The following is an 18660-nucleotide window of genomic DNA, read 5'->3' on the forward strand; positions in this document are numbered from 1 at the left end:
AGGTGCCGGGGTCGAAGGCAGTTCCTGGACCCAGGTGAAGGCACGTGTCTCTACAATGATCATTTAGGCGGTGCTGGCTCCACTGTCATCCTTAAGCCTCCACCTGCAGCTCCCCGACCGCGGCCACCGGGTCCGACTCTGCAGGCGGCTTCTGCACGGCCCCGGCGGGGGTCCGGGCGGGCTGAGCGGAGGCAGCAGGAGGGGGCGGGCCAGGCTCTCGGCCCGCCCCTGGTCGGGCTCGGGGTGGGGGGTCCGGCCTATTACCGGATGGAAACTGCGGGTGTCCAGGGGGCGGGAGGGAGAGGGGGAGCGAGGGAGGTGCGCGGGTGAAAGGCGCATTGATGCAGCCTGCGGCGGCCTCCGAGCGCGGCGGGGCCAGACTCTGAGCGCGTCCCTGCTGCCGGGTCTCCTCCTCCTTGTCCTGCTCCGCGCGCCCCGGGGCCGCCGCGCGCCATGCGCCCCCAGGGCCCCGCCGCCGCCTGCTCGCAGCGGCTCCTCGGCCTGCTGCTGCTCCTGCTGCTGCAGCTGCGGACGCCGTCGAGCGCCTCCGAGACCCCCAAGGGGAAGCAAAAGGCGCTGCTCCGGCAGAGGGAGGTGGTGGACCTGGTGAGTCCGGTGGAGGGGACAGAGCCGCGGGAGGGCGTAGGTCCAGCTGTTGGGGGTGGGGACGGCCTGTGCAGCTGGGTGTATGTGTCTTGCCTGCGCCTGGGTGTCCCGCTTTGAGTCTACGTGTAAGGAAGGACCTGGGCTATGTGTGTGGTGGAGTCCTGGAACTCGCAGGGGAGACCAAAATGAGAGGGCCATCGTGGAGCAGAGATGCGACGTGGGTCGGGTGGGACGCCCCAAATGATAGGGAGTCACCCGATAATTTCTGGCCCCTGCGCCCCACCCTGGGAGGATGGAGAGGATTAGGGCGACAATGAGAGTAGAATGAGGAGCTTGGGCAGATCAGGACGTGGGCCTGGGAGTTGCCTGGGAGACCCTGGACTCGCTGATCCCCTGGGTGGGCCTGGGCCCAGGCCCTGCAACGTGTCCTTTGTTGGGGCTGGTGGCCACGTCTGCAAGCAAGAGAGAATAACAACCCTCACAAAGCATCCGTCCAACTGTTTGTAACTTGAAGACTGTGAGTCATGTTGGGTCATCTTTCTAGGGAGTATGGGCTGCAATTTACTTTGTTGGACGACCACAGCTGGGCCAGGAATGGTTTAGAGGGTTTAAGGCCGGAAGTGGAAAATGAAGGGGCCGGGTACCAACCGTCAGAGGACCTATCTCACTGTTCTTTTTAGACAGTTGGGCAGTCAGTCCTTCCAGACACCCTGGGTCTTCAGCCTGTGGCCACCAGGTAGGAGCATCACAGTTGAGCTAAGGGAGAAGCCCATTTCTGGGAGAGCCAAATCAATAGCCCAGGTGCTTTCTGAGGGCCTCATCTGTGGGGAGGTTTGTTTGCTTGCAGCTCTTTCCCTCCAAAGTCAACAGCCCCAGGGGAGGGCAGAGCGTTCACTGCCCTGTGGCAAGAGCGATCTACAACTACCATGTTTCTTGGCACATAATACACTTCAATCCTTAAGCCAATCTTATTTGCAGACAAATATGGTTTACTGGCATTGTGGGATGGAAGAGAGGGGGGCATTTTTGGATAAAAAACTGTTTAGAATTTGTTAAGCTGCCATTGTAAACTGGGCTAATAAACCACGCTCCCTGGCAGCTAGTTCTACACCAGATTCAAAACCTCTGGAAAAAAATTCCTGCCTTTTCACACTGCACTTTTTGGTGATGGGCTATGTAATTTTGCTCCACAAAGCAGACTGTGTGTTCAGGGCTACATTTCTAGTTTGTGTCTAAATTGTTAAAAACTGTACCAAATGAATGTGGTTCAGTGCAATTTCTGTTTTATGAATTTGTAATTATGATACACAAAATACCCCTTCTCCCCTAAAGCTAGCAATTTTTTTCTTTCCCTCCAAGGATTTACAGTACCTGCAATTTCCCACAACGCCAGCCTAACTTGGAAAAGCTTTTTGTGCAGCCAGGCTCAGGTGCATCCTGTAGATTGGCTTCGGTTTTGCTGGAGGAAAAAAGTCCACATAGTCGTTAAAAAGGTTTCAACAGATTCTATAAAGCAACTTCTTTGTACAGGATCTTTCAAAGCGTTCCTTTCAAGCTTCCAGCAAGCTATGCCCCCTGGTGGCCAGTGAGAGAAACAGGCGTTCATTCCACAGACATTTATCAAACCCCTACCTAGTACTAAGCATGCTGTTAGCATTTTAAAGTGAAAGAAGACAGACGTAATACCTGTGGAACCAAATTCAATAAAATTATGTGGTCTCTGAAATGCAGTTTTTAGGTAAAAAGCTGAATAAAGATTCTCAACCATGGCATTAATGACGTTTTGGGCTAGGTAATTCTTTGTTGTGTCCTGTGCGTTGTAGGATGTTTGGCAGCATCCCTGGCCTCTACTCACTGCATGTCAATAGCAATCCCCCCTCTGAAGTTGTGACAAGCAAAAATGTCTCCAGACATTTGCCAAGTGTCCCTTGGGGGACAAAATTGTCCATGGTTGAGAACTAGTGATATATAGGAAAATAAAACTGTGTAGCATCTTGTCCTGAGGGAAGAAATAGTGAAAAAACTCAACGAATAGCAGAAGAAGTCCTATTGTTTCTCCCTTCCCCCTTTCAGTCTGTGGCCAAACAGTGCATATATCTGCTAGTGAAAGTGAATGAGATTACTAAAATGGAAAGTAAGTCTAAAATAAACCAAACTATTTTACAATATTTTATACTTTAGCATGTCTTTGAATACTTTTGCAATTTTGTTAAATACTTTTATTACCATTTCTCTGGCAGTATATAAATAGCAGTGTCTTTTTTTTTCTTATATCAGGAAAATGGTGGTAGTCAAAGTCACAAAAATCATTTATCAAAACAAAAATCAAATTGGTGATGTGAGAAGCAAATTGATTGGCAGACATTAGATACATGGGGATCCTCCTAGGTAGTGTCATTACTGGACTTTATAATATGACCACGTCTATTCCCAGATAAAGAAATGAAAAGATAAGCTCTGAAGTCCTTTTTATATGAAAGGAACCGTGTGTTTTGTTTCTTACTGGATAGTATATCTATATAGAATGATAGTCTTAAACAATTTACACAAATAGGGGAGTGCTAAAGTAAAAACTTAAGGGGATTGGGTTTGGAGTTTGGAGGGTCCTATTCAGGGACCAATTCAGAGATAGACACAGGGATTAGACAGATGGAGATCAAAACATCACCTCTGCCACTGATCCAACCACAGTGATGTGCATGGCTTCTGTGTGTCAGCTGGCAGGTTTGCTAATGTTCTGTTCCCCGGGCCTAGTGCCTGGTATGGTTCACCCAAGGGAGTGGACATACTTGCCCAGTGTCACCACCTCACATGGTCTTTGGGGGAATAATAAGAATACCTATGGCTGACATATGCAGTGCTTACTGTGTATCAGGCACTGTTTTAGGCACACTTTATATATTATCTCACGTAAATCTCATACAAACCCTACAAGGTAAGAATATTTATTTTCTTCATTTTACAGATAAGGAAATAGGCACTGAAATGTTGAGTAACTTGCCATATCTCAGCTAGCTAATAAGTGGTGGAGCCAAGATTAAACTCCAGAAAATCTGGCTCTAGAATCCATGCTCTTAACTTCTACATAATACCACTGCCGCCCCCCTCACCACCACCAAGAAAAACAGAGAGAATCCTAGCACTTAAGGGGTTCGATAGATTACTACCACCCATTGAAGACCAGTGGTCACCTGCATCCAGGTCATTTCCTCCTTCTTGGGGAGGAGGAGTGAGGCTGGAGGCCAGAAGCGCTGCCCCAGTGACACTTCCTCCGCATAAAAACACGAGAAGCATCAGGAGATGTGCATATCAGCTTAGAGATACTGCCAGTGTAAGGTAATTATCTACTGTTAAGGTTATTTTATAATTTATCTCTAGGAATTTATCTTAGGGAAATAATTCAAGAAGAAAAAAGCTATATGGATGAAGATTTTCATTTCAATAAAATTGCTAGAAAAAATAGAAATAACCTAAGTATCCCAAAATAGTGCAATGTTTGCATAAAACTGTAAAACTATAATTCTGAAATTCAAGTCCTTTTACGACGTAGAGGGTTAGAAGAAGAAAGCAGCTATCAAATTATGTCCACCTTGGAATAAAGCTATTTAAAATTTGCATATGCTTTTAATGAGCAGTAGAAAAAAGCAGGCAAATGAAAACATTTTGTCTTCTTCTTTGATTTGCGTGTATGTGTGTGTGTAATGTCTGTGCAATAAAAAGAATAGGAAAGAAATCTCAATATTTTAGAAGTAACTTTATAATCAGTTCTCTGTAATAACTTATCTAGAACATGGGCAAGTGGTAAATAAATGCAATTCTAATCAGATTGAGTCTTTGAATCTTAAGTGGTGAGAGAGTTTTTCCCCCTTTCCTCTTTCTGCTGTAGTATAATGGAATGTGCTTACAAGGGCCTGCAGGGGTGCCAGGGCGAGATGGGAGCCCTGGGGCCAATGGCATTCCTGGTACCCCTGGGATCCCAGGTCGGGATGGATTCAAAGGAGAAAAGGGGGAATGCCTGAGGGAAACCTTCGAGGAGTCGTGGACACCTAACTACAAGCAGTGTTCGTGGAGTTCGCTGAATTATGGCATAGATCTTGGGAAAATTGCGGTGAGTAAACTGAATTATTTTAAAGTTGTATGCTTTACTCCCAATACTGTTTGCTGTTGCTCCAAAAGAAACAGGTCAAGAGTAAATATATGTGGACAGTGCTAGTCTAGGATGTGAGCTTCCTGGGGCAGGGATTCTGTTTTGATTACTGCTGTATCTGTACATCCAGCACACAGGGCTCAGGAAATATTTTTGGAATGGAGAAAAAAGTAAATATATAGATTGATTTGGTCTAAAATACTGAAAACTGGCTGTTTTTGGTAAGACTGAAAGATACTTTCAATGGGGTGAATAATTCTAAGAATGCCATAATTTGATTTTCTTAGTGTCCCTAATATTAGGGTCTCTTATCTATCTTGCAGAGAATCTTCCTCCCTCTGTAAAAGTTAAGCTTTTTAAATGCAGTTTGGGGGAAAAGGATAGTTAAATAAAATTCACAATACAACTTGAAAGCATCCTTTTAATTAAAACTGAAAATGCTAATTCAACTCTATTTCTGTGTTGTGATAGGAGTGTACATTTACAAAGATGCGTTCGAACAGTGCTCTGAGAGTTTTGTTCAGTGGCTCGCTTCGGTTAAAATGCAGAAACGCATGCTGTCAGCGTTGGTATTTCACGTTCAATGGAGCTGAATGTTCAGGACCTCTTCCCATTGAAGCTATAATTTATTTGGACCAAGGAAGCCCAGAACTGAATTCAACAATTAATATTCATCGCACTTCTTCTGGTACGTAGAATAGTCGCATTGCAGAATGTGCCTCACATCTTTAGAGACCAAAGATTAGTTTTGAGTCCACTATCATGTCGGGTCATAGCAAGTTTTCTGTGCATAATTCTCCATCCTGGTTGCACTTCAGAATTTCCAATGAATCTTTTTTAAAAATGTGGATGTCTGGGTCCCATCTCTGACCAACTGAATTGGAATTTCAGGGGGTAAGACTCCAGCATTTGCATTTTTTAAAAGATCCCCAAGGTTGAAAATCTGAGTTAGATGAAATGGTAAAACAGCCAATAATGTCATAGAGCAGTGGTTTTCAACCTAGGCTACACATTGGGCTCACCTCAGGAACTGACAAAAATCCCCATGTCTGGGTACCACCCCTTCAGGAAGTCTGACTTAATGGGTCTCGGTGCAGCCTAGGCAATGAGACTTCCAAAATCTCTCTCCGTTATTCTAATGTGCAGCCAACGTTGAGAACCACCAGCTTAGACTGATAAGGAGACTGATTTCTCTGCCTTGTCCTTTAAAAGGGTAGATATAGTCTGCCGAATTTATAAAAGAGAAAATTTCTCTACTGTTCCTGCATTCTCTGTTTCTACCTTAGTATGAAAGAAAAGACAATTAAATCAGTGGTCACTTAAGCTGTAAGAAAAAAAGTATTAGTTTGTTTTGTTCTGTTTTAAGGTTCATTGAAGAAAGTTTAGAAGATACCAAAAAGTAGAAGGGGAAAAAACCACCTATGAGTGTCATAACCCACAGACACCACTATCGATATTTGGCTGCCAGCCATTTTGGTTTCTTGAGTTGCTGTGGGGGTGACACATGACAGCACATGCTGGGAGAAACACAAGTTTATACATCACTGGCTTCATTTCCCTGAATTCTTGAAGGGATTTCTCACTAATCTTGTACTTAAAAATGGCAGAGGGAAGAGAAGCGCTCCCCCACTGTTAACCAGAGGAAATTATGTTTCAGCATTCTTTGAGGCTCCATGTTAGATCCTGAACCTGAAAACTAATACAGCACATTTATCTGTAAGAAATCAAGACATCCTTTCCCCCTTTCTTCCTCAAATCCCCACAATTTCCTCAAGATGGAAAGAAGATATTTTAACCCTGTCTTTGCACATAGAGAGGCCCAGGGAAATAAGCGTCTCGCCCAGGACAGTGGAATCTGTGTTCAGGAGAGCGGAAACCAGAGCCCTGCCCTCTTCTCTCCCCAGCCCTTTCTTTGATCAAACGAAAAAGCCTTTTCACAAGTCCTTGGATACATGTGCTGGAAAGGAAGACGTGCTTTCCATCCGAGAAGCAGTCTCTAAAATAAGAAAAATCTAGATATAAAATATAAAATTTGATAAGAAGTGATATATGTTTAGATACTAGTCAATATAAGCAACTTACTTTCTATTATATTATCTTTTTGGTGTGTGTGTTAATACCTTGCTCTAATGGAAGCCCCGAGGCCCAGGAACTGTGATCTGTACGTGCATGTGCTTTATAAGTATTCGACAGACCATTTCCTAACCATGGTTTGGAAACTTAACAGTTGGGTAGAATGCAGAAGTCTTTTGTTATTCATAACAGTTTTTGTATTAAGATGAATTGAAGGTTACCTCCATAATAAACTCACTTTCCCTTGCACACTGCTCCTCTTTCTCAAGGGAAAGGAAGGGGCATGCACTTACAGTTGGAACATCAGAGGATGACGTAAAGCCTTGGATATGCCTGTGGGAGTTTGACAAATACCTGAATGTCCTCTTGTTATGTGGGTCGAGGAGGAAAACAGCTTGGGAACCCCTAATCCAACATATTTTAGGTGCTTCCTAAGCTGCAATACTACTTCATTGCAGCAAAAGTGTTCATTCATTCAAAAGACATTATTTCATCTGTTAAAGTCCATGAAGTGACCATTTGACTCTCCCTGTGTGAGGCTGACGCTAGACCCAAGCTTGTCTGATGGCGTGTGGGGTGAAGTGAACAAGTTTCTAGGCCATGGACGTCAAGACCTTAGAAACCACAAGTATTTCTGGGCATTCTCACCTGGGATGGTACTGAGAATAGTAGATTAAATGGGATTATGGACATACTGCTTAGTTCTCCCAACTTTGAAAGGGGCCTGAACCCAGAGCCAGGTCCCTGAATTCTGAGGGACTTGCCTTAGATTCACTGATGCCACTGCTAATGGAAGCAGACCGCTTCAGGCCTCCATCCCCCCGCTCAGCTGGAGTGCGCTAACCTCAACCAAATAGGAAACCTGACCAGTCCCATGATGTCATCCCTACACGACTTGTATGTCAGTACTCATCGTCTTAAAGAATCTGCCAAGCTGTGGTGCCTTTCCCCCTTCTACATATCACAGGGGCCATATCTTTTTGTCTGTTAAAATGACCACTGAGGGAATTCCTTTTTGTTTTTTTTAAAGATTTTATTTTTTTCCTTTTTCTCCCCAAAGCCCTCCACTACATAGTTGTATGTTCTTCGTTGTGGGTCCTTCTAGTTGTGGCATGTGGGACGCTGCCTCAGCGTGGTCTGATGAGCAGTGCCATGTCCGCGCCCAGGATTCGAACCAACGAAACACTGGGCCGCCTGCAGCGGAGCGCTGGAACTTAACCACTTGGCCACGGGGCCAGCCCCGAGGGAATTTTTTTTTAATGTAAGAAAAGAACCTTGGTAAGATGGAATGCAAGTTGTATATTAGCATGTGAAAGTCCAGAGGACCTGAAAAAGGGTATATATTTATAAAGTATAAGAACACAGAGGAAAAGCAGGATTTAGTTTGTTTGTTTTTTCGCTGTAAAGAAATTCTATGTAAAATGGGATTCCCAGACTGACGGACTGGCATAATGATTATGCTAGAATTTCTTTCAATATTATAAAACTCCTTTCTTCTACTTGAATACCATTTAATGTACAGGTAATTATTGGAAAGGGCTTTCTTTAAAAAAAACTTGCATATTAATCCAAATCTTCGCTTCTAAAAGCGTAGGCTTCCTTTATTTAGTCAAATAAACTGCTTTTTTGTTTTAGGTTATCTCTGTACCTAAGTGAATTCTGGTTTTTTGGTTGAAACCCATAAGAAAACTGCTTGTTAAGCTTATATCATAGAAAGGATATGTATACAGATCTTCGTTGGCTTACAATGGGGTTGCATCCCAATAAACCCATTGTAAATTGAAAATATCCTAAGTCAAAAATGCATTTAACCCACCTAGTCTACCGAACATCATAGCTTAGCCTAGCCTACCTTCAATGTGCTCAGAACACTTACATTAGCCTATAGTTGGGCAAAGTCATCTAACACAAAACCTGTTTTATAATAAAGTACTGAATATCTCATGTAATTTATTGAATACTGTACTGAAAGTGAAAAACAGAATGACTGTATGGGTACAGTGTATCTGTTGTTTATCCTCCTGATTGCATGGCTGATTGGGAGCTGCGGCTTACAGCTCCTGACCGGCATCATGAGAGAGCATCCTACAGCATATCGCTAGCCAAAGGAAAGATCAAGATTCGAAGTACACTTCCTACTGAATGCGTATGGCTTTCCCACCCTTCTAAAGTCAAAAAATTGTAAGTCGAACCATCGTAAGTTGGGGACTGTCTGTACATCTTTTAAAAATATTTAGATACTAACTCAGAAAAAGAGAACTTGTCTTTATGAAACCCTTATCAAGTATTAGGATTTTTAAATCACTGTACATTAAGTAGATTTATAATCTAGCTTGCTAAAGTAATAAAATCTAGCTACAGGTTTTTGCTCTTTGTCTAAAGAGAGATGCAACTTTCATCTTTGTTTTGCAGTGGAAGGACTTTGTGAAGGAATTGGTGCCGGATTAGTGGATATTGCTATCTGGGTTGGTACTTGTTCCGACTACCCAAAAGGAGATGCCTCTACTGGATGGAATTCAGTATCCCGAATCATTATCGAAGAACTACCAAAATAAATTCTTTAATTTTCATTCTCTACCTCTTTTTTATTATATCTTTGAATGGTTCATTTTAGTGACATTTTATATAATTTTTATGTATACATCTGAAAGAAAAACAAGGCTAACGTGTTTACAGACCAAAGTGTGATTCCACACTGTTTTTAAATCCAGTATTATTCATTTTTCTTCAATCAAAATGGTTGCAGGATTTTGTAGTTGATTAGAATACTTTCTTCATATTCCCATTCCCTGAACCTATAATTTGGAATGTCATTGTGATCTTTAATTTTTTTTCCTATTCTCTTAGTATAGCACCTTTTAAAATATAAAAGCTACCAGTCTTGTACAAGTTGTAAATGTTCCGAATTGTTTTATATCTGTGAAATAAAACTTATTTCAAATAACTTTAATATCTTTAAGCTAATTGCCGCTAAAATTAGAGTTTCTGATACTTTATATCTGAAAAGTTGAGTATAAACCTAATTTTGTATTTATCCATTTAACAATCATATTAAATTTTAGTACATGTATAGTACTGTTCCATATTTTGAGGGATACAAAGAGAAAGGAGTATTTATGTGTCAGGAAATACACTAGCACTTTAGGAATTTTATCTTTTAACAGAGTAAAAAGATGTGGACTCTGGCCTACCAAATTGCATGTGGTAGGGAGGATAAGATATATACAAAAATATCAATAACTCAAAGATTAATATGTTGATTGCCATAAAATTATTGAAGGGGTGGTGTAATTCAAAGGAAGATCTATATTTCTGGCTGAAGTGATCAGAAAGAATTCATGATGACGGATGTACAGATATAAGACTGATAGAGTAAATCCTGGGCTTGAATTGGAAGTTATCAGCATGAACTCATAAAGTACTTTATCTTAAATAAAGCTATGAAACAATAACAACAAAATCTTCTAGCTCTGTTAACTGAAAAGTTCTAGAAACAATGACCTACTTAGTGATGCCTGGATTATGATCTCTGCATAACATTTCCTACTAAAAGGAACTAAGGCTCCTTGGAGAAATGGGTGACTTCAGTTCTGGGGCAGGACGTGTATGATATGAGCCTGCAACATCTAGGCACACTGGAAAAGAAGGCAACTATGAAAGACAATTCAGAAGGATCCAATAATCAACTTGAATCGGTTCCCACTGGCAAAGATGATGTGATTTAAGCATCGATAAAGATAATAACCGGAATGGTTTGAAACACATCCAATATATTTAAATACATGAGTTCATAATGATATTAAAATAAATTTCGTTGGTCAACCTAGAGGAAGCCAGCAAACCAACTTGTTACTTTGAAAACTGGTAAATAGAAAAAACCAAGCATTTATTCTGCTTTCTCTGTATGAACTGTATTTCTGGGTAACCAAATGGTTGATGAATGGAAATTTCTCCTTATAGAAGAGTGTAAGTGTATGCGTGTGTCTGTATTTTATAGTAATATCCTATATTAGTATAGATAACAAATGAAGAAAGATGGAATTAGGATATCACCCTTTACAACCCCTCATGAATTAAATGATCTAGCGGTGATCATCAGTGGCTGTTAACATTCCAAAAAGCAGACAAGACTATGTGCCTCCTAATGAAAATACATAACATCACCCAAGAAGTAGTTTTGCCAAGGAACAATCATACTTGGATCTGATGTAGCCTCCAGATATAACCATTAAATTTAAGGAAATACAGGGGATAGAAGAACATGTTAATTTCTTACAAGAAAGAGTTATAATCAGTAAATCCAGACCATGGGAAATTCAAAAGACAATTTAGTTTCTTTAGCAAATAAATTGCAAGAAAAGAGGAAGAGAGAAAAAACATACAGATTAAAAGATTTAATATCATATCAACCCCCCTTTCAATGTTTAGACTTTATTTGGATGCTTGAGATAGTTGAGGATATTTGAACATTGGATATTTGATATTAAATATACATTTTTTAGGTGTGACAATGTATTATGGTTATTTTAAAATAGTGCTTATCTTTTAGACATACTGGAATATTTAAGATAAAGTGATATGATATCTGGAATTTGCTTCAAAATAATCTGGAAAGGAAAAGTGGATGAGAGGAGGTCTGGGTGAAATGATGTTGAAGATAGGTAGAAGTTAACCAAGATGGGTAAAAATTTTGACAAATGGGGACTGGGATTAAGGACATTTTGGGTGAGGACAAGAACATTAGTTAAGACCTCTTTGAATTGGCACAGACTGTGAAGATATTTGTATCCCATGTGAATGCCTACCAAAGGGCATCCACTGCAGAGGAGGCTCTTAGTAAGGAGGTGGACAAAATACCACACTGTGAATGTCACTCAGCTTCTTTCCCCAGCCACTCCAGTGTTAGATCAATGGACCCATTAACAAAGAGGCCACAGTGGCAAGGATGGAGGTTACGTATGGATTCAATAACACGGAATTTCCCTCACTAAGGGTGGCCTGGCTAGCGCTACTGTTGAGTACAGACCAACACTGAGTCCCTAATACGGCACCATTCCCTGGTGGGACAAGCCAGCCACATTAGACCTCTTTTATCAAGGAGGAGCAGAGATTCGTTCTCACGGAAATAGACATATATTGTAAACACAGATTTGCCTTCCCTGCCTGTAATGCTTCTGTCAGCACTACCATCTGTGGACTCAGAGAATGCTTATCCACCATCATGGCATTCTACATGGCATTGCTTCTGATCAAGAAACTTCACTTCACAGCAAAGTACAGCAATGGAGTTCACTCCATGGTATTAAGTGGTCTTACCACACACCCCATCACCTGGAAATGGCTGGCCTCAATGAAAGGTGACATGGCTTATTTAGGACTCATTATGGTACCAGTTGGTAGACAATATCCTGAAAGAATGAGGTTCTGTCTTACAGAGTGCAGTATATGCTTTGGATCAGAAAGCATCACATGGTGTTAGCTCTCCTATAGCCAGAATACAAGCAGTAGAAGTGGGAGCTGCTTCTCTCACTATTAAACCTAATAACCCACTTGTAGACTTTTTGTTTTCTGTCCTGGCAACTTTGCTGATTTGGAGATCTTAGTAGCCAAGAGGGGAATGCTTCCACCAGGGGACATGACAATGGTTCCACTGAATTGGAAGATGAGACTGTGTATTACTTTTCTATTGGCTGCATATCAAATTACCACAAATCTAGTGGCTTAAAACAACACAAATTTATTCATCTCATGGTTTCTGTGAGTCCAGGGTCTAGGGACAGTTTAACTGAATCCTCTGCTCAGGGTGTCACCAGGCTGAAGTCAAACTGTTGGCTGGGGCTGTGATCTCATCTGAAGCTCAGGATCCTCTTCCCACCTCACGTAGTTGTTAGCAGAATTCAATTCCTTGCAGCTGTGTGATTAAAGGCCCTCTTTTCTCGCTGTCAGCTGAGGACTGCTCTCAGGTCCTAGAGGTTGCTCTCAGGTCCTTGCCACATCGTCCCTCCTCTCACAACATGGCTGTTTTCCTTCCAGACAAGCAAGAGAACTCTCCTGCTTTTAAAAGACTTGCCTGATTAGGTAGGTTGGACCCACCCAGGATAATCTCCCTCTGGATTATAGTTAACTGATTAGGGACCCTAATTACACTTGCAAAATTCCTTTTGCCATATAATGTAATCATGAAGGTGATATCTAACTATATTTATAGGTCCCAACAATGCTCAAAGGGAAATCCTACAGGGTGTATACCCCAGGGGGCGGGCATCATGAGTTCCATCTTAGAATTCTGCCTACCACAGACTGCCATCTTGCCATTTTGCACTCCTTATACCGCTGAACCAATAGGTGAAAAACAGGAAGTTAATCCATTGGCTGTAGTGATTGATTCCAAATACCAAGGGAAATTGGTTGCTGCTGCAGTGGAAGCTAGGAGGACTATGTCTGGAACCCAGGAGATTTTCTGAGGTTCTTAGTACTTCGACACCAACAGTAAAGGCTAATGGGAAACTACAGGAAGCAGAAAAAGGCAGGATGATGGAGGATTCAAACACTTCCACAAGAAAGGTTTGGGGGCCAGCCCCATGGCTGAGTGGTTAAGTTCTCGTGCTGTGCTTTGGCAGCCCAGGGTTTCACTGGTTTGGATCCTGGGCACAGACATGGCACCGCTCATCAGGCCATGTTGAGGCAGCATCCCACATCCCCACAACTAGAAAGACCCACAAATAGAATATACAACTATGTACTGGGGGAATTTGGGGAGAAAAAGCAAAAAAAAAAAAAAAAAAGGTTTAGATTATTCCACCAGGTAAAGAACCCAGAGCTGTGGGTTCTGGCTGTAGGGTAAGGAAAATATGGAATGGGTAGGTGAAGGTGGAAGCTATAGACATCAACTATAATTGTGATGAATTATGGAAAGCACGACTGTGGTAGCCTTGCGTATTTTCTCTTTGTTATGTGCATGTGTTTACTTATATATGCTAACCCTTTTTTTTTTTTTTTTTTAGAGATTGGCACCTGGGCTAACAACTATTGCCAATCTTTTTTTTTTTTTTCTGCTTTATCTCCCCAACCTCCCCCTCCCCAGCCCCCGTACACAGTTGTATATCTTAGTTGCATGTCCTTCTAGTTGTGGGATGTGGGACACCGCCTCAACGTGGCCTGACGAGTGGTGCCACGTCCGCGCCCAGGATCCAAACCCTGGGCCGCCGCAGCAGAGCACGCGAACTTAACCACTCGGCCACGGAGCCGGCCCCTGCTAACCATTTTCTTCTTTCCTCCCCTTCCCATTTTTATTTTATATAAAAGTTGGCAGAGGTCAACTTTACAATGTAGTCTTTTTTTTTTTTTTGAGGAAGATTAGCCCTGAACTAACATTTGCTGCTAATCCTCCTCTTTTTGCTGAGGAAGACTGGCCCTGAGCTAACATCCGAGCCCATCTTCCTCTACTTTATATGTGGGATGCCTGCCACAGCATGGCTTGCCAAGCGGTGCCATGTCCACACCTGAGATCCAAACCAGCAAACCCCGGGCCACTGAAGCGGAATGTGCGCACTTAACTGCTGTGCCACCAAGGCTGTGTAGTCTTTAGTTAACAAAATATTCAGTGGGACCATGACTGAATTTGAGGAGTAATTAACATAGCCAGGAATGGATTAAATGACTGTTGGGGCTTTGCGTCTTCTCATTTGGGAGAAGGGCAAGAACTTCACTTACCAGAAGGATAGCTACATCTTGCTAGGCTAAAATACAGACTTAATTGCTTTCTTGTTATGCAGGAATTCAAATGTTGTAGAAGGGTGCATATGGAAACAGTAGTCAAAGCTGCCGAGGACTGAGCCGCTTATCAATTTATTGCTTCTCAACTCCAAATTCATCCTTCAGTACCTGCTCTGTGATAATGCACTGGACTCTAAGCTTTTCTCCTTTAGAATGAGCATATTAAATAGAGGACACTGGAGAGACATTGCAGGAGGAATGAAATTTCTCGTCCTGGTTTTGGTGTACTTAAATTTGCTTTTTCTTGCTCCTGCTGCATGATCTGCCAGTGGTGTGTGTGTTTATGCGTGTATGTGGACATCTGGTGGTGCTTTGCTCCACTTGCACTCCCAGAACGCACAGTCCCTCAACGACCTCACAGCCCCAGCCCAGGAGACCTGAGATCACCTTACTGTAGTCTCGAGAGGGACACCACATGCTCCTGGCCTCATGCTTGTAGCAGTGCACCAGACTCCTCAGCATGCCCACCCACCTATCTCAGGTTGCCCTCCCCCTACAGGGTTGTTCCTGAGGCCTTTCCAATGTGGACAAGGTCTGCTCCTGGCTTTGCACCTGCAGAAATGTCTTAACTCCCTTTGCAACCTGTTCACCAGCCTTGGCTTACCTGTGTCCCAAAGGATCGTCTCCTGTTTATTACGATTCTAAATCAGCTCTGGCCCAGGCAAACCAGCACTTTCTCACCACCTAGTGTTCTGCAACTGCCCCCTCTCTCACGAAGTGAAGGTCTTCCAAGCTTGTCCTTCCTTGGATACTCTCCCTCAGGGTACGGTTTAGAGTTCTCAACATATTTATATTACTCTACCCTAGCTTAACAATTCTTTAAGCTTCTCCTGGCTAAATTTACTATGTTCTGTCTCCTGGTTGGACCTAGATTGATAGAGGTGTGATTACTTGATTGATGAGTTTTGGACTAGAAGTGAGCCTGAGTAGTACTTTCTCTCTCATCTCTTTGGGAATAAGCTGCTCACAGAGAGCATGCATTCTGCCCCATTCTTCCTTGCCACAAGTTTGACAAGGGCAGGCTGTAAAATATTCGTGGTCCAGTGTTGTCTGTGGCTGGATGGGTATGTCTGAATGATTCTGGGGCTTGGTATAAGGAAGCCCACTTTTACACAGATAATCAATTCTCTGATTTCAGACTTATCATTAATAAAGATCATATTTCGTGCTCCACGTACCTCTTGTCTATTTCTGAGTCAGTTTAGAACCTAAGTGGGAAAGAGGTTAATGTGAATTAACAAAAGCAGCTTGTTGCCTTTTGACATGTTGAGTGTTAATTGGTTTTATCACTTTCTAGTCTTGAGTAGAATAAACCTAATGTCATAATTAATATATACTGAAATTTAATATAAACACACAATCCTGTAATATTTGATGTAAAAAAATACACTAGGGACAACTTTCAAATCATCCTAGTGAAACCGGCAAACAGCCATTGATGATCAAGTATCTAGGCACTAAAGTTTTTTTCCTTTTTGCAATTACTGATTATAGCTTTTAGCTGTTTACCCACCCATCGTTAACGGTGATGCTTAGGCAATATGCTATCTGACTCCCACTAGGTTCCTATAGATAACATCTCCCTGAGCCTGGGGCACCATGGTAATGGGTGTGTGAGCTGTTTTTCAGGAATTAGAACTCCTTGTCCACTTTAGGCTGATTGAGACCACCGACTCATCAATCAGGCCCACGCATATGTCCAATAGGCGACCTTTTGATGCCAAGAGGCTAAAAACTTCACCTCAGATCATGCTAACACTGCCACTTTGTGAAGATGAGTCCTACGAAGAGGCATGAAGTCTGACTACGCTTGCGCAGATCATCAATTACCTCACCTCTCCTCACCTCCAATTGCCTACCTCCACATTTCAGACCACCTTGCCCCCTATATCCCATAAATATCCCTGAGTCCCTATTTTCGAGGAAGCGAATTTGAGACTCATGCTCTCGCTTCCTCACAGGACTGCCTTGTGATTAAACCCTCTCACTGCTGCAAGCTTGTCGTCTTGGTGTTTGGTTTTCTGGGTGGCAGGCAAAAATGAACCTGGTTCGGTAACACTAGTTTTGTACAGTGGGCCTTCTACCATAAGCAGATTTTACTTATTTTTTCTAAGTTTACTGGTCAATCTTCTTCTTTCATGCTTTTCATCGTTTAATAATATAATTTTTATAAACATTAAATAACAATGTTTTTCTGTACAACTAAAAACATTTTAAAGAACGTATACACATGTAAGGGTCCCAAAGTGCTCACTTTTCATAAAGGTGACATCAATTTCCATAGAAACAAGAGTTCACGAACATCATGACAGTTGATGGGAAAGTGACATATAGACTTTAGGATCTCTACCACAGATTCTGTGTCTAGGAAGCTTTCAGTTGCAGGAAGTAATACAAAAAACCCAACTGAGAATGGCTTAAAAAATAAAGGAAATTTATTGGTTCACTCAATTGAAAACTACAGAGGTACATGTTGCTAGGTGTGAGAACTGATTCAGAATCTCATACGATTTAGGACCTAGTTTCTTTCAATTTTTTGTCATCATTTCCATCGTGTTGACTTCATTTTGGACAAACTCACTTCCCTCAATACATGACCCTAAACTGGCTTTGAGGAGCTCTGAGAATTACATGAATCTTCATTCATGAAACAGCAATGAGAGAATCTGTCAGTACACTCAGAAAAAGTATCTTTAAGAAACACTCTGATTGGACCAACTTAGGTAATTGTTCCAATTCCAAACCATTCATTATGAAGAGAGATGACACGTTCAGATTGGCTCTGCTAATCAAGGCCCTCCAGTGGGGCAGGTGAGGCCCATTCCATTTCAATCACAAAAGTGAGAATGGAGGGAGGGGTAGGTTGTGAAAAGAAATTCAGGCTATTGCTCCAAGAAGGAAGAGAAACAGATGCCGGGCAGCCAATACCAGATATTCACTACAGCTACCTCCAGAGTCTATTCCTATTTACTCAGAAAGAAATTTGAGATCTTAACTAACCCAAAACTTCACATATTTTCTGCATGTTACCTAACACTTTTTTAGAAAACAGACATAAAGGTTAAATAAATCATTTCACAGTATTTTATACATAATTTTATAATCACTAAAGAGACCTTGCTACAAAAGGGCTATTATGTACTTGATCTGGAGGATCTTACATTCAGTAAAGTGTCCACATTCAAAAGAAAATCTCCCTCTGATGACTCATGAACTCAAATATACTTTTTTAGTTGATATCCTTTTTTAGTGTGGTGTTTAAAAGACAACATGACTTGCTAAAATTGCCAGACTACAAAAGCATATATTGAAACATAACTGCCTTCTTTTCAGAAGGCATGGCACCCATCATTATCTTGGATCATATTCTTCCATATGTTCCTTCTCTGGAGCCAAGCTCCAGCCAGCTTTTTTTCTTTGGCCTGTATCTTAATCTTCAAGCGGTCTCCCTAAAATAATGTTCTGGTTTCCCTTTGCCAACCTCCCCCACTTCCACTCCTTCCTAGACTCTCAGTACTTTCTTCAAGCTAAAGTTCTTTAACTTTCCTTCATCTCCTGAAATCCAAGAGCGAGCCTATAGTGAAATAAATACTTGCAGTTTGTCCCACCTGCTTAGCTTACAGTCTGTCTTCAGCCTTTATAAATTGAATCTACTTAAAGTTATCAGTGGTATTAATCTTCATCCTACTAAAAAATTTACATGGTTGATAACCCCTTCTTTTTGAGTTTGCTCCTCTTATCTGATTGGTCTTCCTGTTACCCCTAAGATGTAGTGTCTCTCCATTCTATTAATGACTCTCATTTCTCCATCAAATAAAACCTAGACACATTTAGTAAGGCTCTGAGAATTCCCATTTTCTGGTCTTAACCTTTCAGCTTTCTCTTCTTCCTTCTTTCATTACCACACTGATTGACGACTCACTGCTCAAGACATGTTACCTGTGCTTTTTTCTGTGGTTCCCTTTCAAATCTCTTCCTTCAAGGCCCAGCTTAAATGTTTTCCCATCCATGAACCCTGCTCTAGTTCCCCCTCAAGCTATAAACTACTTCCAAACTCC

At 41.9% G+C, this 18660-nt stretch overlaps 1 protein-coding gene across 1 annotated transcript; it reads left to right on the top strand.

Moving 5' to 3' along the window:
• The first annotated feature begins 265 nt into the window (after positions 1 to 265).
• On the top strand, positions 266 to 9396 carry CTHRC1 (collagen triple helix repeat containing 1). Its single transcript, XM_014827458.3, has 4 exons — positions 266 to 606; positions 4493 to 4714; positions 5225 to 5441; positions 9239 to 9396. Exons 1-4 carry the CDS (start codon positions 454 to 456, stop codon positions 9379 to 9381), a joined length of 735 nt encoding a protein of 244 aa, XP_014682944.1. The 5' UTR covers positions 266 to 453; the 3' UTR covers positions 9382 to 9396.
• Positions 9397 to 18660: the final 9264 nt, after the last annotated feature.

This window comes from Equus asinus, chromosome 12 (assembly GCF_041296235.1).
Source record: "Equus asinus isolate D_3611 breed Donkey chromosome 12, EquAss-T2T_v2, whole genome shotgun sequence".
In the NCBI taxonomy this organism is placed as follows: domain Eukaryota; kingdom Metazoa; phylum Chordata; class Mammalia; order Perissodactyla; family Equidae; genus Equus; species Equus asinus.